The 12,397-nt window shown below is 37.6% G+C and overlaps 1 protein-coding gene across 1 annotated transcript in view; it reads right to left on the bottom strand.

Annotated features, from left to right (window-relative positions):
* Positions 1-1,954: 1,954 nt before the first annotated feature.
* aff2 (ALF transcription elongation factor 2) overlaps positions 1,955-12,397 on the bottom strand; it is a 233,952-nt gene continuing 223,509 nt past the window's right edge. Inside the window, exons 23-26 of the mRNA XM_088344502.1 lie at positions 10,951-11,044; positions 9,041-9,093; positions 7,185-7,402; positions 1,955-6,191 (exon numbers count right to left, since the gene is read on the bottom strand). Coding sequence (XP_088200628.1) covers positions 6,070-6,191; positions 7,185-7,402; positions 9,041-9,093; positions 10,951-11,044 — 487 coding nt within the window. The 3' untranslated portion in view covers positions 1,955-6,069. The remainder of the gene's footprint in view (positions 6,192-7,184; positions 7,403-9,040; positions 9,094-10,950; positions 11,045-12,397) is intronic.

Here is a 12,397-nt window from a genome sequence, read left to right as displayed (position 1 = left end):
CTGTACAATGTCACCAAAAACTGAAATACCTCAAAGCTTAAACTCTTGGGATTCAAGATATTATGACAATTCCGAAATATACTCATCAGAGAAACATCACAAGATATATAAAAACTATAAAGGTGACATAGCTCATTATTCAGCCCCCAGGCAATCTTCTACTTTTTTGAATGTCTGCGAAAATGGCTTTGTTACATTAAGGACAATCTTCTTGTAATTCTTGTTATTTGCTCGTTTCGCCACATTATTTCTGTTTACAAAGAAACAAACTTGTATAATTATTCCCAAATGGCAATTAGCCCTCCCCTTTTGATTGACACCTTTTCCGCGATGAGGGTCTGTTCATGCTAGTTTTATCCATGCACGATTAGCATGTTACATTAAACTTGCGTCTTCCCCGACACATATATTCCACCTGTCTCACTCTTACCTTTACTGCTTGGGCGCCCCTGGCCAGCCGTTAGAAGTAATGCATAAATTGGCCGCATCGTTGCATAAGCCGCATGGTTGAAGCCTTGGAAAAAGGTTGTGGCTTTTTCTCAGAATTTTACAGTAATTGGAGGTACACCAGAGTAAAAAGTTATTTGAACAAAAGCTGGCAATTTCATGAACATTTAAGGGAACAATATTTAATATTTAGTGCCTCCTAATGGTAAACTTTCAATAAAAAAACAACATTGATTTGAATAATAGGCAAAAATACATGAACTGTGATTCCAATATTAATTTTTATAATATAATATAATATGATATAATGTATATTATACATTTTTTTCATAGGTTGAGAAATTTATATTTCTTTTACATAACAAAATCCACACCTAGTAGCCTCCGCCATGTTTCTCTCGCAATTTGCTGATAAGCTTTTCATTTGGCCATGGGTTTCGTTCGCTTTAGACAATACAGTGCCATCTAGTGGTCAAATATTACACAATGTACCAGGCATATAGATTATAGTAAAATACTAAATCATCTTGTTTTAATTAATCATTTTAGATAAAACAACAAAATAGACAGCAGTAATTTCCCTGGTATATTATAAAAAATAACTGCTGTAAAACCTCAAAAGCAACAAGGAAAACCACAGTAAAGAGATTCAGCTGAAATACATTCGGTATTTCAAGTATTGGTGCCACTGTATTCTTAGCGTGCATTTGTTTCTAAAGCTGGGTAGTTCGATCCAAATATTGATATTATCAATCCTGAATACAATTGGTTTGGGATCAATACTGTCTTCACATTTTAACTATCACGATAATAATGTTGGTGGGTAGTAAGATTACATATACATTACAACTTTCTACTTCAACCCACTTTGGTTCACACTTGATGTACACAACTGACCCCATTTTTAAAATGTTGTGCAATGGAAGGTATTTTTATGTTTGTGTTGACATTGTTATACAGTAATCGTGTTTTCAATACATTACTGCTTTTTTGGTCTGACCCTCTTCACTTTTGTTCTGAAACGGTTCTTGTAGTATGAGTATTTTTTTATACTGTTAACGGTTTTTAGATTGTATTTTTTACACTATTTGCACTTTGACTTCGTTTTCGAAATATTGTGCAATTGTATAGGTGACAAATTGACTTGGATAAATGTTTTACATTGCTTTTTTTGTTTTTGTTTGACTCTCTCGAGCTTTGTTCTGAAGCGGTTGTAATAAAATATGTATATCTATTTTTATACTGGTAATGTCAGCATTGTAGTTGTTTCATTAAAAACAATAAAAAAATAAAAAAAGAGCCTATTATCTTCGTGTTGTGTTTGTAGTACATACAAACTAACTCAAGGGGGGAGGGGTTCAATCATTCAATGATCATGACATTTTAATGCAAAAATTACTGGTATCGATCAATACAACCAGTATCTACTGAACTAATACCAAAAAATGACAACTACTGCCCACCCCTATTTGTTTCCACCTTTTCGGAAGTAGGTACAAGACACAAGTAGTTGTTGGACGCTACCATTTATTGCATGCAACGTTTTTCATATCTGGCATTTCAGACGGACCCTCAAAACATCAAGAAAAAGAACAATGGAAACTCGACAATTGAACTCACATATTGTCCTTAAAGCCAAACCTCAACGTCATCATACAGTAAATGCTAGTAAAAAGCTCATGGAAACATTTGATTTTACAAAAAACAATCTCATATTTGTACCAATATGGTATGGAAAATCACTTAGATTCATTATTTGTTCATAAATAAATAGAGCAATTCCAACTGGACACGAAGAGAGGCACTTGAGTTTTTTTGTCTTTTTTTTTGTCAAATGTTCTTCACATCCGCAATGTCTTCCATTACACATTCAGCAGTGGTTTTTGTGATTGACATCCAAAACGCTCTCTCTTGATGAGTTCCATTTACAGGTACCACCACGACAAAAAAATAAATACCGACAAAATCAAACAGTAAACAAATAGCACAGGAGGAAGCTTGGACTTTGGCGGATTTGTTCCCATGCGAACACAATCGTAAACAAACACACGTTTTTATGAGAGGCCGTTTTAGGAGTAAATCATTCTTGCTTACACAAATCGCAATATCATACTCTATCCAACACATGCATAACTACACTCCATACAGACACAGTCATACTCTTATACAAAACACTACTATATTCACTCATAAATACTACTCTTATGCACACACTTGTATTCTCTCTAACACTATTTACTATGCTCTCATAAACACATTACTTTACTATCTCACACATATTTCTATACTCTCATGCACACAATACTTTGCTCTTCATACACATAGCACTAAACTCTCATACACACTATTCCATGTCATACACATACTACTATATACTCTCACAAATGAGATTTTATTCTTATGCACATGCTATTATACACCCTCACACATATCACAATACTGCTCACACTACTATTCTCTCTCACATCTACTACTATAATTTCATACACAAACTACTATACTCTCTCTCACATACTAGTATAATCTCATTGACGGACAGTTATACTGTGGGGTATAAACAGGAAGTTAGTTTGATTTAACAGGAAGACACTTTAAAGACCCATTTAGTGATTGCCCTACCCACGGATCAGTGTGCATCACAATGGTTACTAAAAGTACCCAAAGTAAAACAACACTGAGAGATGAGGTTATCATTATACTAGGTGTAATGATGCAATGCGTATTGTACAACGTAGTACTCAAAGTTTCATGAGAGAGTATAATAGTGTTAGAGACAGTCTGTCGTATAGTGTTTGTGGGAGTATAGTAGTATGTGTGTGATACCAAAGCAGTATTTGTGTAAAAGCATAGCATAGTGTGAATAAGAGAATAGTAGCATGTGTGAGAAAGTATAGTATGGTGTGTATGAGAGTATAGTAGTCTGTGTATAAGAGAGTAATAGCATGTAAGATAGAGTATATTAGTTTTAGCATGGGTAAGACTGTGTCTGTATGAGAGTATAGTCGTGCATGTGCGAAAGTATGATGTTAAATGTGCGAGCAAATATGTTTTTCTTCCTAAAACGGCCTCTCATATATTTTTCATTTTCCCTCACCCACACATGGCAGAATATAGATGCTTAATATCTCGTTTCCCATCGTTCATCCGGGTCACTTACAACCGACACAAAGAATCACAACGATTAACACAACAAAGTCACTGTTTGCAGGTGTCACGGTCACTATATAGTGGAGCACAAACATCACCGCTGGCCCGTAGATTTTCCGACTGGACGCAATTCGCTGTACATGGATACACACAATAACACGACAAACAACGAAAATGTCCAGTGGGGAATTTATTGGATTCCGTTTTGTGCAAAGTTGCCATTGTTGCACAGTCTGTTGGTGGGGGACGGAGTTTCTGGGCAGGGGTCATTAATTTTATACCCAACTTTGGACCATTAGCTGGGTTGGTGGGTTACCATGGGAGCCAGAACTGGATGCACTTTGTAAAAAATAAGCCTCAAGAATTACTATAATAACAAAATATGTCCTTCTTTGTGTGCTATCCCCATTTCCGGTTTGGTCATTGTACCTGGTTTGGATATTGTCAGGTTCTTTTGTTTGGACATTATTCTTTTGTGACCACTTCTTTTTTTCGTACTTTGTACTTATTATTTCTTTTTAAATACCATCCCTCTTTTTAAGAATCTCACTAGACAGGGTTGGAAAAATGGATTGGTCTCTTAGGAACCGTCCTCTTATGGTTCAGATCCTACTTCTCAGATAGGACGCACTGTGTTAAATATGGTGAAATGACATCTGAGCCCTTAAGTGTTACTTGTGTTGTTCCGCAGGGTTCAGTATTTGGCCATCTCCTTTTCAGCATTTACATGCTTACATTAGATGATATTATTCGCAAGCATAATATTTGTTTCTATTGTTATGTAGATGACACTCAACTATATCTTCCGATAGAGGAATCTGCCCCACTCAATTGTGGAAATTACTTAGTCAAAAATGTAGGAGTCACACTTGACCCCAATCTGTCCTTCCAAACACATGTTAAGAATATTACTAAAACAGCTTTTTTCCATCTTTGCAACATCGCTAAAATTCGGCCTATGCTGTCCCAGTCCGATGCGTAGAGTATAATTCATGCGTTTGTTACCGCCTGTCTCGATTACTGTAATGTACTACTCTCCGGTCTCCCGAAGTCCAAAATCAAGAGCCTGCAGCTGGTACAAAATGCTGCAGCAGGGCTTTTAACTAAGACAAGAAAACTTGATTACATTACCCCGATTTTAGTTAACCTGCATTGGTTCCCTGTTAGCTTAAGATGTGATTTTGAAATTCTGTTAATATTATACAAAATCATGCATGGACTTCTCAAATCTTCCAGATTTAATTTCCTCCGATGTTCCGGTCCAGAGCCTACGCTCTCAAAATCCTAGTGGACTAGTGATCCCAAGAGCCATTCAGGCCCTGATGTTGTGGAATGCCCTGCCCTCTTAGATTCGATCTGCAACCTCAGTAAAACTGTTTAAATTGAGGCTTAAAACACCCTTTTAATCTATGGCTTATAAATGACCTATATTTCATGTTGACAATATCTGTTTATTATATGTTATTGAAACATCCATTGCAGCCTGGTCATCCTAGAAGAGGCATTACCTCATGTGTGATCCCTTCTCAAGGTTTCTTCATTTTCCTCATGTTGAGGTTTTTGAGTTTTTCCTTGCCCTCATGTAGGTTTAAGACCAGGGGATGGTGTATTAAAAGTCTGTGGTTTGCAAAAATCTGTGGTCTGTGCCGCCCTTTGAGACTCCTTGTGCATCAGGGCTATACAAATAAACATGACTTGACTTGGCTTAAGCACACCTGCCTCAGTTCATGCTTCCCCTCTTCTGGGTCTAACCCTAAAAACACAACGCTACACTCCGTTTGCATAAAAGCATCATTAAATAGGCAATCTTCCATTATGAAATAAAAAACCCATGCAACGTAAAAAAAAGGTTGAATCGTTGTGCCTCACCTACTTCCCCTGACTTCACATCACTTTGCAAAATATAAAGTCAATTGAAAAATGTATAATAGAAATGGAAACTTTTTACTAGTATTCACAAAATTAAAATCGCTGTTGAAAAATTACACCAACTCTTCATGGTGTGCTGCAGCCACCAGTTTAAGACAAATGTATAACCAAATTATTGACAACAATAGTAGATAGTACTTTTGCCTCACCTGAGTCATCTTTCATCCCAATCAGCTTGAACGTTTCCTTTTGAAAACACGCTCATCTTGTTTAATATACATCCAACTTATATACCCATTCAGGGAGTATAATTGTTGTCTCTCCAAAGAGGCACATCAATTTAATTATGCTAGGTTGTTCTCAGTGAGTCACAATCAAATAATCTAATTACTGTTCATTCCTAAGTGCGGATTGATTTTTTTTTTCCCACGTGAATCCTGCTAGTTATTGGCATTACTTCATGACTGCATGCTGAGTCATTTGAAGAACCCCAGGGGGGGACTAAAGCATCATTTTGTGTGTCATCGCTCTGATACCAGTTCTAGCTCCCAGGCCCATTTGAGGATTTTCTTAAATCTTCTTCAATGTCTGGCTTTGGTCCAGTGCTTACAGCAGGTGAGCCTCAATACGCAGCCAGTGTAGCCCTTGCCTGATGTAACGAACCAAGTCGGTCATGCCGCTCTGCTGACTCAAAGGCTCCATCACAGAGTCCAACTGCTGGAAGAACTCTGCAGGGAGGAAAAGAGATGTTCCAACGGAAACGTTTCACTGATACATCTCAGAAACATACAGTGTAAAGGCAACGAGACAGGCAAACTACGTATAATCTCATTAACAGAAAATCTCAGAAAACAACAGAAATCTTGCTTCGGAAAGATTCACACACAGGCAGTGTTCCTGCAACACAGTTACTTTTCTCAGCAACGAATACTGTAACGCATAACTGATAACACTACTGTCATTACTATTTGTGCATTATTACATTACTTCTCTTTTTATAAATCCGAATCATTAACAGGCTTGGGGAGTAACGGAATACATGTACAGTCACAGTGTTACGTAATCTGGATACAATAAAATTGAATTGTATTCCTTTAGAGTTACACAAAAAAAAGACGTCATCAAATTACAGGTATATTTTTCAGGATTAAAAGTTGTGAGGGAAATCATAGTTTGATTATAGTTTGAATGTGCCTTTGTATGATTTTATCCTCAAAAGTGCCTTAACGAATATTGTATCCAGGTGCTGTTTGTATTCTTGCAACAATTGTATCCTCTTGGGGCCTGCTAACTATTAATCAAGATGGCCTTCGCTTAGGTGCTGGGAAGTCGGGGGAAGAACTTTGTATAATAATAAGAACAATTGTAACGTTTTGGAGAGTATTCATAAATGGAGAAGGAGATCTTCAAGTGTTTTTTAAGCCTAGAGACAAAATGGTTATGGAGTGTTTTGTTTGCAAGCTGTCAAGCTTGCACAAACTGAGAAATATGAAGTGTACACTGCTCCTAAAGGTTGCTTTTCATGTTTTCTTCTATTTCTTTTGTTATGTGGCTATTTTAAAGTATTTTAGGTGGTTAGCTTCTGTGCGAATATATAGGGTAATTTGTAACAAGATACTTTTTTTCTGAGTAACTAGTGACTGTAACTAATTACTTCTTTTCAGTAACACATCCAACACTTGATACTTGAAACAGATTGTCCAATAATTGTGATTTCCTACCTTGACTACCAGTAGCTAATCTGTCGGCCGTCTCCCAATGCTCATAGCTGCGTAGGATGTTGTTAGTTATGTTGACGTGACTGGCGGCCATGTGGTGTATTCGTTGTGGGATGGCAATGCTGGCTGAGGAATTTGCTGCACCTCCTGATGCTCCTCCACCAATGCCGCCGCTGGCTGGGGAGAGGCTGAGAGAAAGTGGAGATGGAGTACCATTGACCCTAGAATACACAGAGAAGATTTATATTTGAGTACAGCCACAAGAAATATATGATTCTTATTAAAGTTGTACTGGGTTTAGACAAGACACTTGAAGTGTCTCCGGAGTCAGATTTCAGTCTAATAAACCTAGAACCTTATAGGACGTAATCAAAAGATTCATGTTTTTTATCGTGTGACGATTTTATGTCTATGTAGCAGTGATTTCCGATTGCAAAAGGCCTGGTTGTATTTTATCAAGGCATAACTAGCAGGAAAGTGGACCCACTCTGCTACTAGATGTAATCGTAATTCAATGACTGTTAAGCATGATGCATTTTTCAAACAAGAATTAAGCTGGTGAAGATAAGGCATCAAGACACAACCTTTTGTACAAGGTGTTACAAGTGGGTTAAATTTTAACTCATTCAATGCCAGACATTTTTCTCAAATTGGGAGAGCCAAGCAAGCCAAAATTTGACATTTTGACTAATTTTTAAAGGCCTGTTTTGTAGTGTTATACGCCTAGGGCATATCAGAACAAACTTTGAACCCTCATTTTTCTATTAGTAAAGAAATGTTTATAGCTTTTACCATTGTTTAGTCAACAATAGTTTAGCATTGTCAGAATTTTTGACATACTTGATTTTAAGAAAACTTCTGAGAAAAACAGCTTTTTTGAATGCAGCTTTTCAAGCAGAACTTTAACTTCGCATTATAGATTTGGGATACCTCAAATATCTAAACCTGGCTTTCTATAAATCCTAGAGAAATTTGCTTGCATAATGTAAGAGTATTACAAGAACACTGAACTGATGCATGAACAATGCTAAAATTTTTCTGTGCTGGATGTTTCAATCAAATGGTTTCGTCACTATGGCGATCGCATTCCTTCAGAGAGCACATTCCTGCACACATGCAGGAAACGTCATACCTCTCCGACTAGGGATGATAGGACTCTGTCATATTATTTGCCGAGTACAGGAAGCAACACAAGTGGGTTGGGCTTCTTCGATGTGTGGACAATGATCTGATCAAAGCAACTCCTGCCATCAATGATCGTGTATCATACCAAAATCATTCCCAGAGGTTGAATGCTGATGAGCAGCGCCAACCCAGAAAAACATATTTTCACGTTTAAGCACTCAGGTACAATGCTTCTGAAAATGTAATTATACCATGCGGCATTAAATGATTTTATCAACCAGCTTGTTACATTGCCAAACACACAAAGAAATGTCATGCTTCTTGCGTAATAAAATCACATTACGATTCCAAAATCAAAACATCTCATATGCCAGGCTGCGACATTGACACCACCTCTGTAATGATGGCCTTTGTCCTCGCTAATGTGCGCACATCCCTCACACAGGCGCCGATGCCATGCCGCGTCAGAGATGTTCAAACTCATTAGCTTCACATTGGCTGTCCCACCACGCCTCTCCTCTATCTCTCACCACCCACTCCATTCCACCTCAGCCAGCCCTCCAGGCTTCTCCCGCTTATGTCTGTCTCAAATCAAGCACTTTTTTGTTTCCTTAAGAGGTTTCTTTGTTTACAAAATTGTAAAAGGACGCCACAGTATTTTGCACCGACACTCTGGTGAATTCCAAATGTAAAATTTGCCTGGAGAGAGCAAGAGCATGGGCATGTGTACTCACTTTCCATTTGTCCTCCAGGGAGAGGGTGCTTGATGGGAGCTCTTCGTAGAGTTCTGGTATACAAAAATACACACAAGAAAAGTTGGGTCATATAAAGAAATTGAAGTATGTTCCCCCTCTGAGTAGTAGTGTCGTCGTATTATCTTAACAATTTGTTTTTCAGATCCTCCGTGAGGTGCCATTTTGAACTTCCAGTGACCATTATCAGAGGCGGTGACCATGGCAGTTTAAAATGAATACCCCTACAAGTCATCAGGGAGTCACATGACACACAGCAAGGAGAAAAAACAAAGGCCTCATGGGCTCTTTGCATAGCTTCACAACTTGCTGAACTTAATACTAGGGTGTTTATTTCCTATCTTTCTTGAGCACACAAAAAAAAAAATACTATGCACATACAGGCCATCATTATAGACAAGGAGACAGTAAATCTGACTGTAAATGTAGATCAGGGTTGGGCAAACCTTTGAGTCATAGTCCACATTGAATTAACAAATTTGGCAGAGAAAAAAAAACCTTGATTTTATTTTTGCATCTGCCAATACAGAGTGTCTATCCGATACCTTGGCAATGCATGATGGAGGTGTTTATTTATGTGTTCTAATTTGTATTTATGAATACATTTACATGCAGAAATTTCTATGCAATAGGTATATTTAATTTTACATTCACTCTTCTGTTCCTGACCCGAGTGACATGGCCGCTTTCTTGTGTCCCGTTTCATCTGGAGGGAAGCATGACCAACTTAGGTGCCGAGGTGCTTAACTTGTTTGGGCATTTGGGTTGGCCATGGTCCCATTTTTTTTTTTTTTTTTTTTTAAACATACATTTATTTATTTATTATTTTGTGTGTGTGTGTTTTTGCTACTTTTTCCCTTTTTTATCTTTTTCTTTTTTTCTTTTCTTATTTTTATTTTTGTATGTGTTGCCTTGCTGTCGGTCACCCCTTTCGAGGGCTATGATCAGGGTAGATAAATATATATGGAATTTTACATTAGTTTATTAATGGAGTATTTTATCAAATAGGTTTTGAAACATGAATTAAATCAAGCTTATATAATTTGCCCCTTTTTGAAGCACCAGTTTTGATAATATGCATAGAAAATCCCAAAATGCATGTGTTGCAGAGGGTTTGTAGGAAGAGGAATTTGCACTTATTTTATATAACATGAGGGATCATACATTTCTGTCCGCCATCTTGCTGCTACGGGTACCCAGAAACCTTAAAAAGCCAAGGCTAAAAAATCAGTATAACGATACATTTTGGTACTTCAGGTTTCCATCATTTGTATTCTTCGCTGTGCTTTTTAGCACCAGTTTTTGTTTGCTCTTCACTACAATATAGCGACTTCTGGTGGACAAATTACACATGCCGTCCCTTTCAAAATATGAGATTTTCTTTTTTTTTACAATTTAACTATAAACTAACCACCTTTGCACCACAACGTCAATTTAAAATGTGTACCCTTTTTAACATGTGAGTGGTAAAACTGGAATAATTTGTTGTAATTTGTTTTTTGTCAACACACATGGCACACAAGCCCTTGGTAATAAGCAAATACAGACGCAGTTCCTACAGATTTCCATTCCATTACTTTCCAGAAATCCAATCCCATCGCTGCAAATGCAGCGCTGTGATAATGACATCCTCTGTAATTAATTAAACTACACATAATTAATCAAAACAAGTACACTAAACCCAACAATTCTCTCTGATGATTGATGGAGCTCATTAATGTGCTAAAATCAAAGAGAAAGCACGGATTTTAATAATGCCATGAAAAATTAATGCGCAGCACCATGAAAACGAATATGAAATGTCTTGTAATTGGCTTTGAATGTTTTTTGCCCGTGGATGGAAAATTACAGAGGAAGTAAAGTCAGCGTCTTAATGTGTGTGTGTGTGTTACCTTGAAATACTCCATCAGTGAACGCGAGTACTTGAAAGCATGGTCTTTCTTCAGATGGAACATCCGCAGATACAGCAGAGACAGACAGCGGTTACTATGGAAACAAAACCATTAGAAAAGAAATGAATCCTCTTTACAAATTCACCGTAAAAGCTTCATCCTGGAAACCGTATTATTCTGATGTCATCCGAAAGAAAAAAAAAAAGTTGGTTGAGGCACAAAAAAGGCACATTTTAGGCAAAAACATTACACAGACTATGTGTTCATGGTATATACTCACAGTATTCTCCTCAATATAAAGCGGAAAGGTTTATAAGACACAACCCCCAAAAATATGCCATATATTTGTCATACACACGGCGCACCAGACTATAAGGTGCATGCAATTGAGACTACAGTAAGAGCTTCTGTGAGTATTCGTGTAAATCCGTGGGACTCTTCATACGCTTAAAGTATATTTGAATCCAAATTTAAAGATTGATCCGTCAATAAGTACCGCTGTCCACAATTGTATGACATTGTATGCAACAGGAATCAAACCCAAGTAATGGTGATGAGAGTGCCGGCACTTTAGCCAAAAGCCAAAAGTGGTACAGATGACAATCGAAAAGGTATTAACACTTATGTCATGATCACACTATTTTTACTCACGATGCCACAGTCTGGCTGTCAGGTTTGATTTTCTTTCCCTCTCCCTCTCTTGCTTTCTCTTGCCTTTTTTGGTCACTTCTTCCTTGGCTCTGATTTCCACTCATACTTGACATCACTTGCCATGATTGCACTCCTGCTCACTATTCAAGCACTTCTGTTTTGGAGCTCGTTCGCCAGGTCATTGCCATTCTTGTTTCGTTTTAGATAGATAGATAGATAGATAGATAGATAGATACTTTATTCATCACATTTTAGCGGTGTCTCAGCCTCGTTTTGTTTTCAGTTTACCGAACCCTTGCCTCCTTTCTCGACCACAAATTCTGCCTGCCGAACAATTGGACTGTTGTTTTTGCAATTGTGAGTTTTCAGGATCACCAACACCTTGCCTGCCCCTGGACCACGACAACTGCCTCTGGTGATCAAGATACTGTTGTCTCGCATTTATGTCTTTTCTGTGTACTGAACCTGGTGCCACTTCTCTTCATCTATTTTTTTTCTATTGATAGTTGGCATTAACAAGACACAAAATATGATAATTCTACACAAATCGTCTTTGTTTTAGTAGACACTAGTGTGCCTCGACACACTGCTTCATTGGATGTGTTCCATTTAGCTACTGAATAGGTCATCGGCCTTCTCTTTGAATTGTCATTTCTCTTCTGTCCTTGGAAAATGTCACAGTTAAATGCAGTACCTGTAACAACCTACATAATACTGTCAACTCCCAGATACTCAATTACCTTTATTTTAAATATTTATGGGACGAATTTTAACTCATGTGCTGGCAGTTCTTCCC

This window comes from Urocampus carinirostris, chromosome 9, assembly GCF_059441175.1.
Source record: "Urocampus carinirostris isolate Australia breed hairy pipefish chromosome 9, RoL_Ucar_1.0, whole genome shotgun sequence".
Taxonomy (NCBI): Eukaryota; Metazoa; Chordata; class Actinopteri; order Syngnathiformes; family Syngnathidae; genus Urocampus; species Urocampus carinirostris.
The sequence above is the reverse complement of the archived record's forward strand: the minus strand, read 5'-3'. Positions and strand labels throughout refer to the sequence as shown.